This window comes from Thalia democratica, chromosome 1 (genome assembly GCF_965202585.1).
Source record: "Thalia democratica chromosome 1, ktThaDemo2.hap1.1, whole genome shotgun sequence".
In the NCBI taxonomy this organism is placed as follows: Eukaryota; Metazoa; Chordata; class Thaliacea; order Salpida; family Salpidae; genus Thalia; species Thalia democratica.
In genome coordinates this window covers 84541657-84560731 of record NC_139165.1, presented here as the reverse complement: position 1 = coordinate 84560731, position 19075 = coordinate 84541657, and the positions used below count along the sequence as shown (strand labels likewise).

Here is a 19075-nt window from a genome sequence, read left to right as displayed (position 1 = left end):
GTATGTCATATTGTGTTTAACTTTGTGTTTTCATTTAAATTATGTATATATATATATATATATAACTTATCTTAAAGTTTTGAATATAAGTTTATTTTCTTTTTCTCTTTTTGTGTGTCCTGTTTAAGTGGCTCAGGTTTTGATGCCTGAGTCCAACATTGCACAATAAACAACATATTAATAATAATAATAATAAAATTCAATTTTTAAATATCCAACTACGTTTAGATTTGTTTGAGAACATTTAAATTAGTGTTTCTATTTTTTTATATTTAAAAACTTAAGTTGTGTCATTTCAGCTTATAAATAAAAATGAATTCCACACCAAACATTCACCAAAGCATGGCAACACAAAACGAATTATCGAGTCTGCATTGTTCAGGAACAAATAACTTTCTTAGATCGAGCAAACAGAATGCCTTGAAATTTCATTTTAGTAAGTCGAGTAACGACCATTGTTTTAACTTCAAAACTTGTTTGGACAACCTGTCTCAACGAGGTAAGTTATTAATAGTTTTTAGCTTTCAAAATAATGTCATAGTTATATGATGTCATCTTTTAGTGTATTTAGAAAAAAAATGAAGGTTGACTACGTTACTTTGAACCTTAACTTAACTACAAACCCATCATACAACTTTTACTTTTTTTTTTTAGACTTTAGTGTTAAAAATTCCGGTTTATAAAATAACTGTTAGTACTCATTCTAAAAAGGGTGTGCTCTATTTTAAATCTTATAACTTTTGTTTTGAGTGAAGTAAAATCTAACACACCTTTAAATAACGCCATGAGCTCAACTGACTCCTACTCTAAACGTTTTACACAGACACGATGAACATGGAAACAGCAGTCGAACACCTGAGACTGCAGAGCGTTTTTCTGCCTGAAGCACCGGGCAACAAGCTGCGCTTGCACGCCGAAAACAACATGAGTCCTGACTGCGCTGCCACTTTCTGCCAGTTAGCAAACCTTTACAACTCACCGGACCTCTTGGACGCATCCATGCGTTACATGGAACGAAGCTTTCTTGCAGTGGCCGAAACCGACAGTTACGTTGAGCTCGACCACAAAACTGTCGCCAAGCTCGTTTCGAGCCTTAAGCTTCACGTTTATTCGGAATTTCACGCCGCGTATCGCTGGCTGAAGCACAAAATGAGCGAAAGAAGCGAGCATGTGAACACTCTTCTGCTGAAAGTTCGCCTTTCGCTGCTGATGGGCAACCAACTGGAGGACGTTTACTGCAAGATTTCAACATTAGAAAACAATGAGGAATGCGTCGCACTTGTAGATGAACTCCGAAAGAACAAAAACATGTTGACTTTTGGTCAGCTAACCGAGCCAATCGTTTTCAAATTAGACAGCCAAGAAAAAAAAGTGGTAAGCGTCATGCAATCTTTCGCGAAAGCCATACCTCATAGTAAGGTTGTGTACTTTGAAGGGCGTCTCTACGACTTTATTTTTTCGAATGAGAGGTTGAGATTGACGCTCGACGTTTACGACTTGAAAACCGGCGCTTGGAGGTGGATGACCCACTTCGGTGACGTCATGCTGGACTTTTTCTGCGCGTGCGCGTACAAAGACGGCATTTACCTCATCGGGGGAGTGCAAAATATTGGAAATTTGGCCAGTTGCACGAACAAATGCTTCCAGTGCGAAACGAGGCGAGGAAGGTTGTCCGAGGTGGCGCCGATGAAGGAGGCGAGAAAAGAGGCCGCGTGCGCCGTTTACCTGGGCGGCATCGTGGTTACGGGGGGACTGGGCTTTTTCGGGGAGGAAAACTCAAACACTTGCGAGGTTTACCGGGACGGTAGATGGCGTCCGATGCCCAACATGATCGTTGGCAGGGCCAGACACACGTTGCTGGCTGTGAAGGACAAGTTGTTCGTGGTCGGGGGCAGTTTTGATTGCTTCGAGGTTTACGACGGCCGCTGCTGGCAGTTCGTTGCTTTGAAGCCGCCCGGACACGTTTTTCGATCGGGACTAAGACAAGTGAGGGGGGCCGTGTCGATCGGGAACAAAATCGTATTTTTCCAGCGCGGATCGAACAAGGTGACGTTTTATGACGTTGAACATGACGCGTGGACCGAGGAAATTTATGACTCTCAAATTGAATTTTATCGTTGTTTAAGCTTGCCTCAGATTTAAGACTGGTGTACAACTCGTCAACCGAAAAGTTCCTTTGTACACCAGGTCCTTAGACCAAAATTTTTGATCGCTTTTTTTATCGTTCAATAAACATTAGTAGCAAGAATAAAAATGTTGCTTTGATGCGTAGGTCTTTGATCAAATAGTTTTTTCTGAAACTATTTATTTAACTTCTGCTAAGATTTTTTTTTGCTTTAGTCTAAAGTAATTACGTAAATGTTTTTGTAAGGTTAATCTTTCAATAGTAAAAATTTTATGCGGAATATAGTAAATATTTTTTTATTAGATAAAAATTCATCGTTAACATTTATTATTTTAGTTTAACTGCTTTTAAAATATTGTTTTACCAATTTTTAAAACTGAGCTATTACTAGTGATCTACCGGATCCAAGAAAGAGAACCGGCCATATTTTGCTTGGATTTTGGTATAATACTTCGATTGAAACTTGGATAAATCTATTTAATGAACAAATTACAATTTTTTAAACTAATTTAGAGCCGTAAAAGCTTAACATCGATAAATTTTGTAAACTATACGAATGCGATTTAATCGTATGTAAAAATTAGTATCTTAAATTATTTTTTAACTTTTTCAACTGTTAAAAATATTAAAAGTAAAAAGTATTTTAAGCTGAGTAAGAAGTATACTTTTTCAATACCTTTAAGCATGAATTTAAGTTTTGATACAAAGCTTTTATCAAACTTATTACTCAACAAAGATTCTCTTTTCAAAAAGTAGCTCGTCTTTTCTAAGTTATTAATACATTTCTGAGAATTAATTTTCATACAATACTAACAACGTTCAACTCTAAAATTAAAACTTTTAGTTTTGATGTTTTTTTCATTTGATATTTCATTTTTCGATGTTTTTATAACATGCGTTACATAATAGTTTCTAGTGTACAAAAAAACTAAGTCAGGTTGTAGGTTATTAAAACTATATAAGACTCTTTTTGTAGACTTAAAAAGAAACGGTCTACAACAAAAACTATGACTTTAATTAAAATATTAATCAAATTAGTACTAAATAAAAGATATTTATACATAAATAAATAAATAAATAAATATATATATATATATATATATATATATATATAACTAGCAACTTTTAACCCGTTCTTTATAAACTTAGATACATAAAACTGAAAAAAGAATTTTCTTAAAAATAATTTACATGTTTTATAATCTTGAACAGTGGTTTTCAAAATGTACACTGGTGCACACTAGTGTAGACAAAATTTTTTTGGGGCGCACGAAACTTTTAAGGTACACGAAACTCATTTAGGAGTGCCAAAATTTTTAGATTAAACAAAAAAGTATTTCAGTTTTATTATTATATTTATTTAATTTAAGCGACATAGTTTAATATTAAAGTTAAATCTAGCCCTTCTGTTTAATTCAGCTTTTTTTTGCCATTTTACTCTCATGATCTATTTTGGTACTAATTTTCATACATCAATTATTGTATAATTATAATTAGTTGAAAAACATAAAAAAGTAGCTAAAAAAACAAATAAAACATAAGTAACAACCTATGAAACAATTAAAAAAAAACAATGCAACTCTTGCGGAGAACTTTAATAAGTTCCAATAAATACGACTTATTCGTCTTTAAAAAAAACCTGGTATACTAAAGACTTGTTTTAAAATGAAGTGAAAACGTTCCTCTAAAAAAAAAAGATAACAAGCTCTTAAGAAGATTGTTTTAGAAAACAACGTATAAAATACATAACCTATAACTTATAGGCTATAAGTGTACGAAATAAGCTAAAATATGCAAACTAAAACAAATTTTGAGCAAATAACCGATAACCTTTTTTACTTTAATAAATAATTTCAACGTAAGTTTAAATCGTTGTTAACGTTGATTAAACATCTTAGTTTTTTTATTAAATTTTAAATTGTTGTTTTTATTGAATAAACGCATTAGTTTTTCCTTAAAATGTCAAATAAAAGTTTTATAAGTTACCAATAATAAGTTTTGCCCTGGACATAATAAACACTGATAGTATAAAAACCAATGGTAAACCACTATTAGTTGGTAAACAGGATATTTCTCAAAGATTTCTCAAAGTGGCCACCCTGTTCTAGGGTAGGAGTTGGTTGAAATATTCTTAGCAACATACTCTTCAATTAGATTATGAAAGCAACTAATTTGAAAACTATAAGTTCAAGTTGAAATTATATTCTGTGGCACAGCACAAAAAAGTTTAGAAAGTACTTAAGGTCCCTATTTGACTAAAATGGTTTTAAAACAGTCAAAAATTATCAAAACCTCCGGGTTAATCAAAATCATACTGGCACACTATCAAAAAGCACGATAAAAATATAAAATTGCAATACTAGTTCATTTGCCTTGTTGCAGATATATAATAGCTATGAATATTATTATAAATTAAATCAAATCATGAATTCATCCTGTAAAAGGGTTTAATAACATGTTAACTTCCTTTTTCTTATTGCTTTTAAATTTTCTCTAAACTAAACTTGATAATTTTGTAGAAATTAAACTATGCGTGCTATCGCAGGTAAATCAGAACAGGGTTGCCACTTTACCTGGAAACCTGGAAAAACCTGGAATTTGACAATTTAGGCTAAAATAACCTAGAAAAACCCGGAATTTGAGAAATTTTGGAAAACACCTGGAAAAACCTGGAATTTTGATCAAAAAACCTGGAATTTTTAATAATTTTAACATTTACAGTTGTAAAATTTGATTTGACACAAAAAATCTATTATATAATTAAGATTTTTCGTCATCATCAAAAATTTTTTTATTAAAAAACACATTTAAAGTAACTTTACAGTATCTTTTCAATATTTTTATACTATTTAACACAGTTTCTTAAATAGAAATTAACCTAAAACCAAAAATAGACACAAAAATGTGTTCTTTTAAAAACCTGGAAGAAATTTGGAAATTCGGAAAAAAAATTGAAAAAACGAGTGGCAACCCTGATCAGAAAGTAAAAAAATAGTTTTTTAATATATGAACATCAATTATGACTATAAAATAGGAGTGGGTTGAAATATTTTGTAGCAACTTGCTCTATAACTAAATTTTAAAATCTCTTTCTTAAGGATATTTTTAGTCTAATTTAAAAACAATTTCTTAAAATTTAAATTAAATTAATCATAGAAAAGTTTATAAAATTGATTAGGATATTTTTTTGTTATACTAAGAACTTATTTGAAATAGCATTACATCTTTTACTTAATAATTTAAAACTATTAGTTTAAAACGTAAATAACACTTTTACTTTAAATTATTTATTCTACTAAGTTGAAACAATTAGTACTGCTAAAAACCTGGAAAGTAATTTTAAAATACTTAATGAAGTTACTGTATAAGTAATGGCCACCCTGAAACTAGCATTAGAGTATCGTTTAAAAATTTTGTATTGCTAAAAGCATTTATTTTGAATACACATATCTCAGTTATGTAAAATAATTTAAAATAACTTGGAAGGAAATCAACAAGCATGGATAAGTTTATTAAAAACTCAGCTACCTCTTAATATTTTGGTAATAACTATCTAATAATTTTTATACAAAGTCCATTTGTTTAATTACGACTAATTTGTAAACTGAGTGGTATTGAATACATATATCTTAGTCTTGTAAAATTTTGTAGCATATATTTTGTTATTGTGTAAAAAGAGTTTACTATATTTAATAAACTTACCAAGTCTGATATCCCTGAAGAAGAAGAAACTTATATCACTTTCTATTCAATGCTTAAGAACGATTTGTATACGACCTAATGACTTTAACTCATAATTACCAATAGTTGAATCTTATCATACTCACAATAATGGGTCCTTCACAGTAATAACGGCATTTAAGCACAATATTTAAGTACACATGAGTTTATGTTATTTTTTTACTCTACACAGTGAAGCTTTCTGGTTAAGTAGAGGTTTGGACTTAATAAAATCCTGAGAGGCTAAAGTTTTATTTGTCAGTAGTGGTGATACACAAGTATTCATTTTGTATAGTATACTCCTAACACTTGTGTTGTAAATTTGCACATTATGTTTATGTCATATACCAGATTATGTTTATGTCATATACCAGATTATATTTAAAATTTATACAGAGTTGCCACGGGTCAGTCTAGGTTAGTTTTTTGAAAAAATTGAAAAAAAAAACAGGTAGTTTTTTCGGTTAAAATGGCAAAAACGTCAGAATATTTCAGTTCTAATTTACAAAAATCCTTAATTTTCAAAGCTTTAAATGGTAAAAAGTTAACAAAAAAGCCTTAAAGGTAAGACCAAAATTGCAAAATTTTCCTAAAAAATATTGAACTATTACCCTGTTTGAACAAGTAGTTGTTGTATGTTATCTTTAGTATTGGTGATTTGTTGCAAGTGCACTTCAATAGTGAATCTTTGATATATTATTAAAGTCTATTTTGCTAAATTTTAGAATCAGTCTGTTTCTAACCTAAGTAAGTTATTAAAATCCTTTATATGAAAAATATTAGTATAAAAATCCAACCCATAAGAATGGTAACATTCTCGATCTCATAATTTGCAATCATTTTGGTCTAGATAGAATCATATCACACTCAACTAATTTTCCATAAACAAACACTTGTGACCATAACTTTCTTTCACTAAAAATTAAAATTGAAAACAAAATAGTACCTATTGCTAAAAAAGTCTCATATGACTATAATAAAGCAGATTTTGAAATCATCAATGATTTCCTGTCAAAAAGTAATTGGACTTCTTTTTTAAAAATTCAAAAAATCTCCAGCATTTCTACGATCAATTCATTAGCTTAATCCAAATCTCAATCAAACGTTTTGTTCCAATTTATTCTAAAAATAACAAAAGTAAAAAATATCCATCTCATTTTAAAAAGTTAATAAGAGAAAAACCGAATCTATACAAAAAATGTAAGACAAATAAATCACTTTTGATAAAATACAAAAACAACTCTAAAGAATATCAATTAGCTATTAAAAAATACAACTTTGAATCTGAAAACAAATTCTGCAAAAACCCAAATTTAAAAAAACTTTATAGCTACGTGAAATCTAAACTTAAGTTAAATAATTCCAAACATCTCTTATATGATAATGATAAAAACAAAACAGTAACCTCAGATTTTGAAATAGCCACACTTTTAACATAAATTTTCAAATAGTTTTTAAAAAAGACGAGAGTTACAAGTCTTTTAAGCTACCCCAAAAGAATTGTAGTAAAATGCAAAATTTTGTCATAACCTATGAATACATTATAAGTTTAATTAACCACTTAAAAGATAAAATTAAAAGAACGCCAGAAAACATTCCACCCTATTATATCAAGCATGTTATCCAATCAATAATTTTTCCACTATCATTAATATTTAATTGCTCTCTAGAACTATCTGATGTTCCTAAACAATGGAAAACATCTTTTATTATTCCAGTTCACAAGAAAGGGGTAGTATACACGATGCGTTAAATTACAGACCAATATCTCTAACAAGTGGCTTTTCAAGAGTTTAGGAACATATTGTATCTGTAAAAATTCTCAATCACCTCTTTGATAACAAATTATTAACTAACAAACAGTTTGGTTTTGTCCCAAACCGCTCATCAACCATTCAACTGTTAACATGCTTACATTGTTGGTTAGTTCCTTATCTCAAAAATGAATTTACTAAAGTGGTTTATACGGATATTCAAAAAGCCTTTGATTCAGTATCACACAAAAGATTATTGAAAATTTTAAATCAGTATGGGCTACATGAAAGCTTAATTTGGTTTGGTAACTTTTTAAAATTTGATCACAAAGAGTACTCATTAATAATACGCTTTCTGACTCTTTAACAATTTACAGTGGAGTACCACAAGGTGGTGTAGTTGGTCCCCTTCTTTTTTTAATTTATATTAATGAAATTTGTTCAAAGATTGATATCAAAAGTGAGTTAAGCTTATTTACAGATGATGCCAAAATCTTTAGTCAGTCATATACTTCATTAGAACTATCTTTAGATAATATTTACATATGGTTAAAAACAAGAAAGCTAAAAATCCTAGCAAATGTAAAATTCTAACCATCAAAAAAAAAAAATCCTTTCCAACTGACCTCTTAATCAATAACACCAAGTTACCAGAAGTTAATATTTCTAAAGACTTAGGAATTTATATTTCCGAAAATTTAAAGTTAAATGAACATATCAACCATTTATTTAAGGTTGCACAAACATCATGTTATCAAATATTAACAGTTTTAAAACTAATTCTGCTAAGTTCTGACAAAACTATTTAAAAAATACGTTCGTCCTAAACTTGAGTTTAATAAACAATCTTGGTCCCCTATTTAAAAAAGGACATCAATAAAATTGAACCTGTGCAAAGGAGTTTTACCCGTCTTATTTGTAGTCGTTGCAACATATTTTACACATCATATAATGATAGAATTATTAAATTTGGCTTGGAATCACTGGAATATAACAGATGGGAATTTGATCTACAAAATTATCTTACTTTACAAAATTATCAATGGCAAATATAATTGTTTTTTTAACCAGTTTTTAAGTTTTTCCCAAAATAAATATCAACTAAGAGGACCTAATTTGAAAATAAAATGTAAACATGGTTTTCTAAACAGTCAGTGGCAAGGCGCATTTTTTCACAGAGCAAAAGCTATGTGGAACAGACTACCTCAGGATATCGTATCTTGTGAGGGGGTTGAAAAATTTCGTTCAAAGCTAAAAAGATTTGATTTAAATACAATAAATAACAGTAAAATTCACTAATTTTCCACTATAAACTAAAGAAAAAACAATTTTTTTTCCTACGCCTCCCCCCTACAAACTATTATTTTATTTTTATTTATTTTGTAATTATGAACTTTGTTTTATAAGCGATAATTTTAGAAAAACTTCTTTATTGTGTGTATTAAGTAATATATACAATTGAACTTTTTGAATTGAATTTTTTTTTAAATTTAGTTCATTTGTATATCATATTGTGTTTAACTTGTGTTTTCATTTAATTATGTTTTTGTATGTATATATAATTTACTTTAAAGTGTTGATTATAAGTTTAATTTTCTTTTTCTCTTTTTGTGTGTCCTGTTTAAGTGGCTCAGGTTTTGATGCCTGAGTCCAACATTGCACAATAAACAATATAATAATAATAATAATATACAGATCTAATTCATTGGTGTAGTACTAATGATCCGCGGTTATTAAGTTTTTATATTTGCAATGGTCCTTTATCGAGTCTTTATTTATTGCTTAGACTTGGTTTTAAAAACCCTTTTTAAAAATAGTGTTCTGACTTGAAAAAGTAACAGGTTTATAAACTTTTTTTTCATAAATTAAAATGTTCAAAATAATTCATCTGATAATAGATAACAGGGATGAACGTCAGCATGCAGCTAATTGTGAAGCTACTATTGTAAAGTTAGTTTTCGAACATTATACAATTAACATTTTTACTTGTTATATTTGTTTGTGTATATATGCTCATATACTTATATTATTTTTTTACTGCTGACGTCAATAAGACTACTCACTAACCACTATATAAATTTGTGTATAGTAATTTTAAATATTTCTTATTATTTTGTTTTGAACAGTTTTATATTTTATGCTGTGCTTTGAAATGTATAGAGAAAAAATATAGATTGATACGTTAGTATTGAATTAAATTTATGTTTAACATAACTTTTTTATTTGAAAATAGTTTTACAAACACTTTAGAAAGTCTTAAGCTTAAGCAAACAAGTACCATAAAAATAAAATAGAAGGTACAAAAAAGAGTAGAGTATATAACAAACATTTATTATTTTTGTATTTTGACTATTGGTTCAACTGTTCACTTGTTTAAAAGATAAATTTTATTATTTCGATTAAGTTTACTAAAAAACAATAATGGAATAAATAATTGATGTTTTTCATTGAAAGGTTGTAAAAAATTGCATCTATCCAGTAATCCACGCTACACAGATGAGTAATTGGTATCATAGTTGCAAGAATCTGAACCTAGTTCAAATGGTTTTTTAAACTTGAATTGTCAAGCGTATTTTCTTAACGAATTAGCGTAAAAAATGTAAAAGTTTTACAACAGCCTGCTAAATATATGTTCATTAATAATGACTCTGCTTCATTTATAATAATTCTTGCGATAACTTCAACGAACTTATCGCAAGCATTGTCGTAAACTTGATAAATATCGTAATAATCATCACCACCCCCGACTGCAAACAACTTGTTGTTCGCGGCTGTCAACACGTGAATTGACATTTCAATTGTTCGGCATGTAGGACCATTAATCAGCCGCGTGGTCGTAAGCCTCAACCGAGGACATGTGTGCGCACTTCCGGAAACAACAACTTTACCGCGAAAACCGAAAACGCCGGTGGACACCTTTCATCTTGTGGCGATCTCTTTCCACTGCTCGGTGGTTGCGTCTTTCAGCGTCGTCGTCACCTTCATCTATTTAGTCGTTGAAGAGTCCTCCTATGAAAAATATGCTGTCCACAAAAGAGAATACGAAATAGTTTTATTAAATCAAGACATTTGATGTAAGTATCAGGTTATATGAACGCTGATGAACTTCAACTAACTTCACAAATTAGAATAAACAACCTTTTTTGAACAAAAAGAAATCAATTACAGAGAGCTTAATCACTAATGAAAAATTACTAAATGTTTAAAACGTTGTATTTATCAACTATCCAAACTTTTCAACTTACAAAGTCTCAACAAAGCATCGTTTAGAATTGTAGAACGTTGTTTTGCAATGGTTGTCCACACAAAGTCTTTACAGAACTGGACTTCTGCTATGTCTCGAGAACACTTAATAGTTCTGGTTTATAAGTTGACTCGGAAGTCGAAATTTACTGTGCAGCAGATAAATGGTTGAGCAGTAAAGCTAATGAACGCAGAAAGTTTACAAAAGAACAGCTTTTAAAAGTTCGCTTACATTTGTCACCAGCAAACACTTTGAAACATTTTTTAAAAGAGTCTTCCTCATTGAAAAAGTGCAAAGAGTGTATTAAGATATTGAACAAATATGTAAAGGTAAAGAAACTAGCTAGCAGATATTGTCACCAACAATATGTTAAAGTTTTGGTTTTAAGAGGCTTTGATTTTACGCTAGGTGAAAGAAATAAGTTAGTAATAGAACTTGATCTAAGAAGTTATCTTTCCTCGTTAAAAGAAGCGTGAGAAAATTCAAAAGCGTTTTATTTTAAAGGCGAAGTATATGTACTTGGTGGTCTAAATGATAAAAATTTACAATTAACGTCAGTTGAAAAATGTAGGACTTTCACTGAAACTTGGACTTTAATAGTAGACATGTTTGATAATCGAAATGATTATTGCCTGTGCGGGTTTATAAGTAAAATTTTGTTATCGGGGACAAAAAATTAACAAAACTAAAAACTTTTGTCTGTTTTTTCACACATCTTATAAAAAAAATATATATATTTCTAGAACAAACACATTAAAAGAAAATACAAGTGCTGCAATTTTTGAAGAAGTAATCATAGTTTCTCGTGGCAGACAGAGAGCATTCGGAACAAACGAATTAATCTCATCAAGGATCAGTGAAGTCATTGGATTCAGTCGAAGACTCCTGGAAATTTATGCCAAGCATGATAGTGACAAGAAGCAGTCACAGTTTGGTGGCAGTATAAAGCAAGCTGTACGTTATTGGAGGTGACGTCATGGATAAAACATGTGAATTGTATAACAGCACGTGTAACAAATTTGTCACTTAAATTCTTATTTACCCTTAAAATCGTAATATAACGTTTTAAAGGCTTTTTTAATCGGGAGCGAAATACTTTTTTCAGGGTTGCGGACCGTTTATGATTTGTTACGATGTAGAAATAGAAGAGTGGTCAAAACAAAACCTATAACTACAGATGTTGGCATTTATTCGTGCGCAAAAGTTCCTTTGCATTAAAATATATAAGATACAAGACTGTATAAATATATATCTTTTCTATAACTAATTTTGGTACATTTACTCTATATTGTAAAAACAAAGGGCTTTTACTTTTGATTTTTATTATTAATATGGTTTCTTTTAACTTATATTTAATATTATTTTGTAAAACAGTTGGTTTATAAATTGTACTTCACTAAATTTATACTGTGTTAATATAAAAACTAAATAAACTATTTTTAATTAAAACTGAGTTTACTATTAAACAATAACAATACTTATCCAATTCAGTCAGTATACAAGTAAGCAGACGTACTAATTCTTGTATTTAAACTTTTGAAAAAATAATAAATAACAAAGCGATACTCAAATCAACAATATTAAGTTCTTGGACGTAAATGATTAGGTAAAGAAAGAGTTATAGGTTTTTTATTTAAAAATGACGATCATTATTCGTTTAGAGCTAAAAATAAACAAAATTGAACTTTAGTTTATATTAATAAAGTTTTATGTTTAGAGCTGTGTATCCCTCAATCATTTTTATAATCAGCCTATTAGCAACAGTTTAATAAATCAATCAATCTCTTTATTAGATTTCTATTTACTAAATTATTACCTATTAACTTTTTGCCTTTTTACTAGTTATTGCCAAATGATAGCTAAAATTGACCCAAGGAATTTTGACTATTTTAAAATTAACTAGTTAATAAAGAACATTACTAGACAACCTTAAATTTTATACAACTGTATATTCCTTAGAGTTTTAAAAATTAATTAATTAATCATGAAATATTTAAGAACTTGTAGTTTAAAACTAAAAAATATAACAAAATTTGTTAAAATGCATCTCCACAAAGAGCTTATCAAAAATTTTTTTTATTAATTTTTACGCACATGACACATGCATAATATATAATACACAGACTTAAGAGAACAACATAAAATTCAAATTATAATAAAACGATTGATTAGAAAAACGTTTTTAAAGTTTATTTTCATTAATGCTAATGCTATTTTAACGACAAATGAAAATGTTTGTAAATAATTGAAATAAATAAAAAAGCTTATGAAAAATGGTATTAAATAGATAATAAATTTTAATTATACAGTTTTAAATATGCTCTATAACCTTTGTTACTTGGTGCTAGATGTGGAAAATTATGAGTGTTCAGTGAAGACCGTTGAGTTTTTAGTTCATTTTAAAAGGTAGATTTATTAACTTTAGTATTGTTTACTAAGTATATGATTGTATTATATACACCGAACTTTTTGCTTTAAAAGAAATTACAATTTTGTCAAGACTACTTCATTTAAAAACGTAATTTTAGTATTATTTTTTCAACTAGTTTATAATATTACTTAACCTTTATTATTTTATGTAACGTAAATTTGTACTTTCTAAAAATCTAGTTGATTAAAACCATTTTAATTGTTTATTCCTCAATTACTAAAAACTGAAAGTTAAACTCGTTAACCTAAATTCTTAAAATTATATTTCCTTTAAAAACTTATACTGTATATGTACAAACGTGGTTTAAAATGAGAATATCGAAGTTCAATTACAAGCTAAACACACCTGTTCTACATATACTATTTTGTGTTTATATAGTTTTAATATAGTTATTAAGTAAGCAAAAAGTGTTAATTATTTTATAAATTCTTTATGGACTTTAGCTTTAAAATAAGATTTATAACTACACGTAAATATATATGTTAAAGTCACTAAAACTTTCCAAACAAAATTTAATTGTCATTTAATAGTTTTAAAGCTTTTATAAAGAGCATCATGTTAGTTTAATAAACTGCAGCTGAAAGTTTATGTGCTCTATTTTAAAGATTGTTTTTATTTGTATAAAGAAATCGAGTAGTTTTAAACTAACGACAACATCCGAAAATTACTTCTAATCTTAGTTTTTAACTGCAGTTTGTAGTACAAGTTGTTTTTTGTGGATTAATTGAATTAAAATCTATTTTAAAACAGACAGTAACTTTCCCAAACTAATCTAGTGTATTTATCATGATAAAAACATTTTGCACCAACTACACCATAACTGAACTAATAACTTGTTTTTTAATTATTTAATAATAGTAAACATTATGTGAAGTCCAAGCTAAAGTTAAATAAATCTAATCAAGTTTGTCCTGGATATGACGTTAAAAGATATCAAAGTGGTGTGCGACTCAATAACCGAAATGTTTTTTTGTACAAAAGGTCCTAAGACCAAATATTTTGAGCACTTATTTTCGCTCAATACTTAATGTATATTATTTTATATCAACGTGAGCAACTTCGTTATTTAGTTTTATGTCAAAAGCATTCCATATTTATCGAATACTTTATTATGTGGTAATAAATAAGTTGAACAAACAACTTTTGAGGCCGCATCTCTGCAAGAGCATGCATTTTGAGCCGAAAACTTTGGTTTTAAATGTTTTAAAACAGTATCTTTGAACTAAAACTGTACATGTCACTATAATACATTTTTTTTTTGTTTTTCAACGTTCAATACGTATTCCACTAGGCAATACGGCCGGTACACTAGTTTTGAATACAATTAATAAAAACATCTGAGAAAGCCTACAGAGCCTAAGCATTGACTTTCGTCCTGGACTTTTCTAATTATCGGTTACAGTCTAGCTTGAGCTCACAACTTAGGCTCACACAACTAACGTTGTCATTAAGGTTTGTATAAACGTTATAAAGATCATCGTATCTTTCTAAAGTTGTTAAGGAATATAGCTAGTACCCTTTCTACTAAAAAGTTCTAGAAAAAGTGTGAGCAAATTATGGTTCGCAGGTCGTCTAAAGCCAACTAAGTAAAGATATTTAACTTACAAAACATCTTTATGTTTAAAAAATTACGTGCAATACAAACAAAACTGAGAAAGTACTGATTTTAAAATGAAAAATTAGATATGATTTTGGTAAAATTTTTGTTAAATAGAAATTTATTTATTTTAATACTTTAAAGTTATTTAGAAATTTTTTAGTTTTTAATTACTAATTTTTCACTTCGAGTTCATAAGTTAAAACTTACACAAGATAAAAAAAATGGTCTGAGACGAACTAAAGGGATCTTATTTTGAATAATCTTATTGAAGAGGGCTATAGCTTTTTTATTGTCATCGAAAGGGGCTTTATAGAAAAAGTTTAAAAAACCCTGGTCAACTCTACTGAGAGTTTTGTTGTAATGGTAAAAAAGTAAAATCAAAACTTGTTGTTAAATAGTTTTTAAACTTAAAAATCGCGATATTCTTTTGAAACTAAATATTTAAATGCTATGATTTTAAACAGTGCAGCATAAAAGTCGTGAAGTAAAATAAGCTACCGCAGCTGGAACTAAGCCATTACATGTTCATATTCGTGGAAGTTTTCAACAACTAATGAAAAGTTATCCAAGTTTTAAGAATTTATGTTGAAACATGACATTTGAATTACTTTCTGAGTAGGCCTACGGGTTAACTTTGTAAAGTAACACAAGCCCTGCTTTAATGCCGTAAAACTGTATTTTTATCAACAAAATCCAGGATAAAGGAGTTTTAAAGTGACGTCAAAATAACTCAAACTGGCAAGAATGATTAAGTACGCAGAGCTTCAATCTCTTTAAAATAGTAAAATTCATCCAAGTTTTTGACTCAAGTTTAAGTTATAAAATACTATAAACAACAAACTTGAACCAAAAATGTTAACAATAAGTGCTATTTTAATAAAGTTTTATATCAGATGTCTTTTTGTAATAGAAATCATTTTTTAACTAAATTATAACTACTCTTTTCACTTATTAAGGTTATCATTTATAATTATAACGATAGTACAATTACTAAAATTACAAACTTAATTTTTTAATATAACTTCTTTACTTAAAATTTAATAACAGCTCTAATTTACTTTGAAGTACTTAAATATTATTATTTAATTGTTTTGGAACAATATTTTTTGCAATTTTTAAATTTGGAGGTTAATCATTTTACATATTATTTTAGGATGCTTCACAAAAAAACATTTTTTTTTACAGATTAAACTTTGTCTTTTTTTATTACTTATAACACTATAATAACTTAACATTACTCTTAGTAAAGTTTAGTATAATAATAATCTAGTTAGGTATATGCAATAAAAATATGTATTTAAGTCTTAGTATTAACCTTTATTCTAACTCTTTCTTCAGTTGGTGTCTCTTATTTAATAAACTATAATGTTTGTTGAATTATTTACAATAACAAATTTTTATTATACATCTTTATTAAAATTACAATATTACACATTTAGTTAATTTTGATTCTAAAATGAATAACACATAAGCTTGGTAAATTTCTAATCTGTTATTTGCAACAAGTTTTTGTTTAAATAACGTAAAATTTAATTATAACACAAACAATGAAGTCATTTTGTTTATTAAAATGATCAGACAAATAGGATAAAATTAATTAAATGTTTCAATATTTAGTTTTGACTTAAATTGAAAACAATAAAAATCAATTTTTTGAACATTAATGTTTTTTTTGTCTAAGTCAACGTTTTACAAGCAGCGCTATAAAATAAAATTTAAAACAAGATTATTTTTCCAAAATAAAAATACACAACTATTACTTAAGTTTAAGTAGCATAAAATTTAACACGAAAACTTCAGTAGTGTGTTTTCAAAATAAAAGTTTTAGCATTATTTTGATAAATCTCCCACCAAAAGCTATATAGTTTAAATTATTTAGATAATTTATAAAAGAATATATGCTTTAAAATCTAATCATGTACACATAAACTTTTGCTTATTTTAAAGTATGCTCATAGAATTTCGTTTACTTCATTTCTTTTCCTGCCTTCTTATCCTTGCTTCGGCGGTTCTTGAACCAAGTCTGAAAATTAAATTTAAGTTTTTTTATATATAACGGTATATTTAAACAAAAAAATAGTTGAAGCGAAACTTGAGTTGGAATTAAAAATTTATAGCTATTTAAACTTGAAGTTGTTTTAAACTTTAAATATTTGTGGTATTAGCTTGCGTTTTCGACTAAAAACTTAGAAGTTTAATTTGTCAAAACTATTTAGAATTATTTTTCAAACTATTTTCTAAAAGTTAATTTAAATAACAAAAGTTTTTTTATTTTATGTCAAAAGTATTAAAAAAGAAAGCAATCTGTTGTAATTTGCAGGTGTAATAAACAAGCATGCTTCGCTAAATTTCTGAATTTTTTAAATCAAAGTTGTCAGTAAATTATTTAAAAAACCTACCAGTATCTGCTTCCTAGTCAGTCCAGTCTGATCCATGAGTTCCTGATATTGCTCCATTGATGGGTAGTAAGTCTGGTTTGTGCAAAAGTCATCCAGTACGTCTACCTGTTCGCGACGGAAATAAGCCCTTTGTCTGTAAACAATATAAATTAAAATTCATGTTAATATGTAGGCTTTTTAACAAACAGAGCTATTTATAATATTTCTTTAACAATAGAATTATAATCTTTTCAATTTATATACATATTTATTTAATCTTACATAGTATTTCATAATTGAAACAGATTAAACTTTTGTTTATGTTTAACTAACTTTCTCATTGGCCTTCTGAATGGATACAGGTTTCCGTAAAACACAGCTGAATATGTTGTGTATTGCTGTATTGTTATATATTTCAATTAAAAAAAGTTATTGTTATTACTATATACAAGTTTTTATTGCTTGTTCTGTTTGTTCTTTGTTATCTAGATTAACTAAAAATGTACTACTTTTAAAAAATTTACTAGATTATAATTAATATAAATACTATAAATATACTTAAACGAGAATATTTGTTAATTCTTAAAAATTAGTTCATTTATTGTTCATAAAAACACAAACTTTACTTAAGTTATTTTGTTTAAAATAGTTAGTACAAAACCGTACAGTCTCTTGTTGTTTAAACTCACTGGATAATAAAAGTATATATTTGCAGTTTGATTGTACTGAATCTGGTTTTGCTGAGGGTAGTATCTTTGGTTTGGGACTAGCGGGTAATTTGCATATTGTTTTTGCGTACCTTTAATATATTTGAAGCTTATTGTCTGTGTGCATCTTAGCGTAAGCAGCAAAATCAAAAAGTACTATATATTTCCAATTAATGTCTATCGGCAAACAGCAATTAATTTATTTCGATGTAAATTTTGCTATACGACAATTATAAATTGCTTTTGTGTAATAAAAACGTGATTAACGTTAAGTTTGTGTTAGCTAGTTTTACCTTAAATTGCTAAACTAAATTGTAGCACCCCTATGACAAAATTTAAATAAGTTACCGTAGTTGTTTGGTACATGTTGATAGTAGTTGTTTTGTGGCTGCACTTGTCCATAAAATTTATTTTGAAAACCAGCAGCATTTTGATAATGACCTTGGTTTAGGTTTTGGGTCGGCACAAAGTGAGACTGCTGCTGATTGTACAAATTATTCTTGTTCTGCGCGTAGTTGCTAAAGGCTGGCTGGTTAGGAACCGTGGGTCCTCCATGGTTCTTGCTATTCAGACCATAATGAGCAGTATTTTGAGTATTTTGATGCCCATAATGGTTAGATTGAGTGTGTTGCTGTGTGTGCACAGGAGCATTCTGTTGTACATACTGAGGGGTCTGCGTATTTTGCTGCGCATATGGTGGTGGTTGTATGTTTTGCTGCGCAATGGGAGCATTTTGTGCATTTTTCTGCGCATACTGAGCATTTGGTAAATTTTTTCGAGCTTGAAATGGTACTTGCGCAGTTTTATGCGCATGGTTTGGGTTTGTGATCTTCTGCAAGGACGTTTGGTTGTTCTGGCTTATTGTTAGTGTTGGTTGCATGTTGTTTGTAGCGTTGTGAAAACCTCCATTGACTGACAAATAAAGCATTTAGTTATTGGTTGTAACTTAAAACGTGCTTGTATATTTCTTGCAAAGTATATTTATTTGTATTTAGATAGTAAGCATAAAATTTTATTTATAAGGCAATAATTAAAGCATATTTAAGCAAGTTGCAACAATTTTGTTGATGTGCAGTGTGGTATCCAGTTACATTTGGTTGATTGATCCCATGGCCT

The 19075-nt window shown here is 28.5% G+C and overlaps 1 protein-coding gene across 1 annotated transcript; it reads left to right on the top strand.

The window, feature by feature from the left end:
• Window positions 1–834: 834 nt before the first annotated feature.
• On the top strand, window positions 835–2142 carry LOC145840462 (kelch-like protein 7). The gene has a single exon (XM_082947732.1). The coding sequence runs from the start codon at window positions 835–837 to the stop codon at window positions 2140–2142; it is 1308 nt and encodes a 435-aa protein (XP_082803858.1).
• Window positions 2143–19075: the final 16933 nt, after the last annotated feature.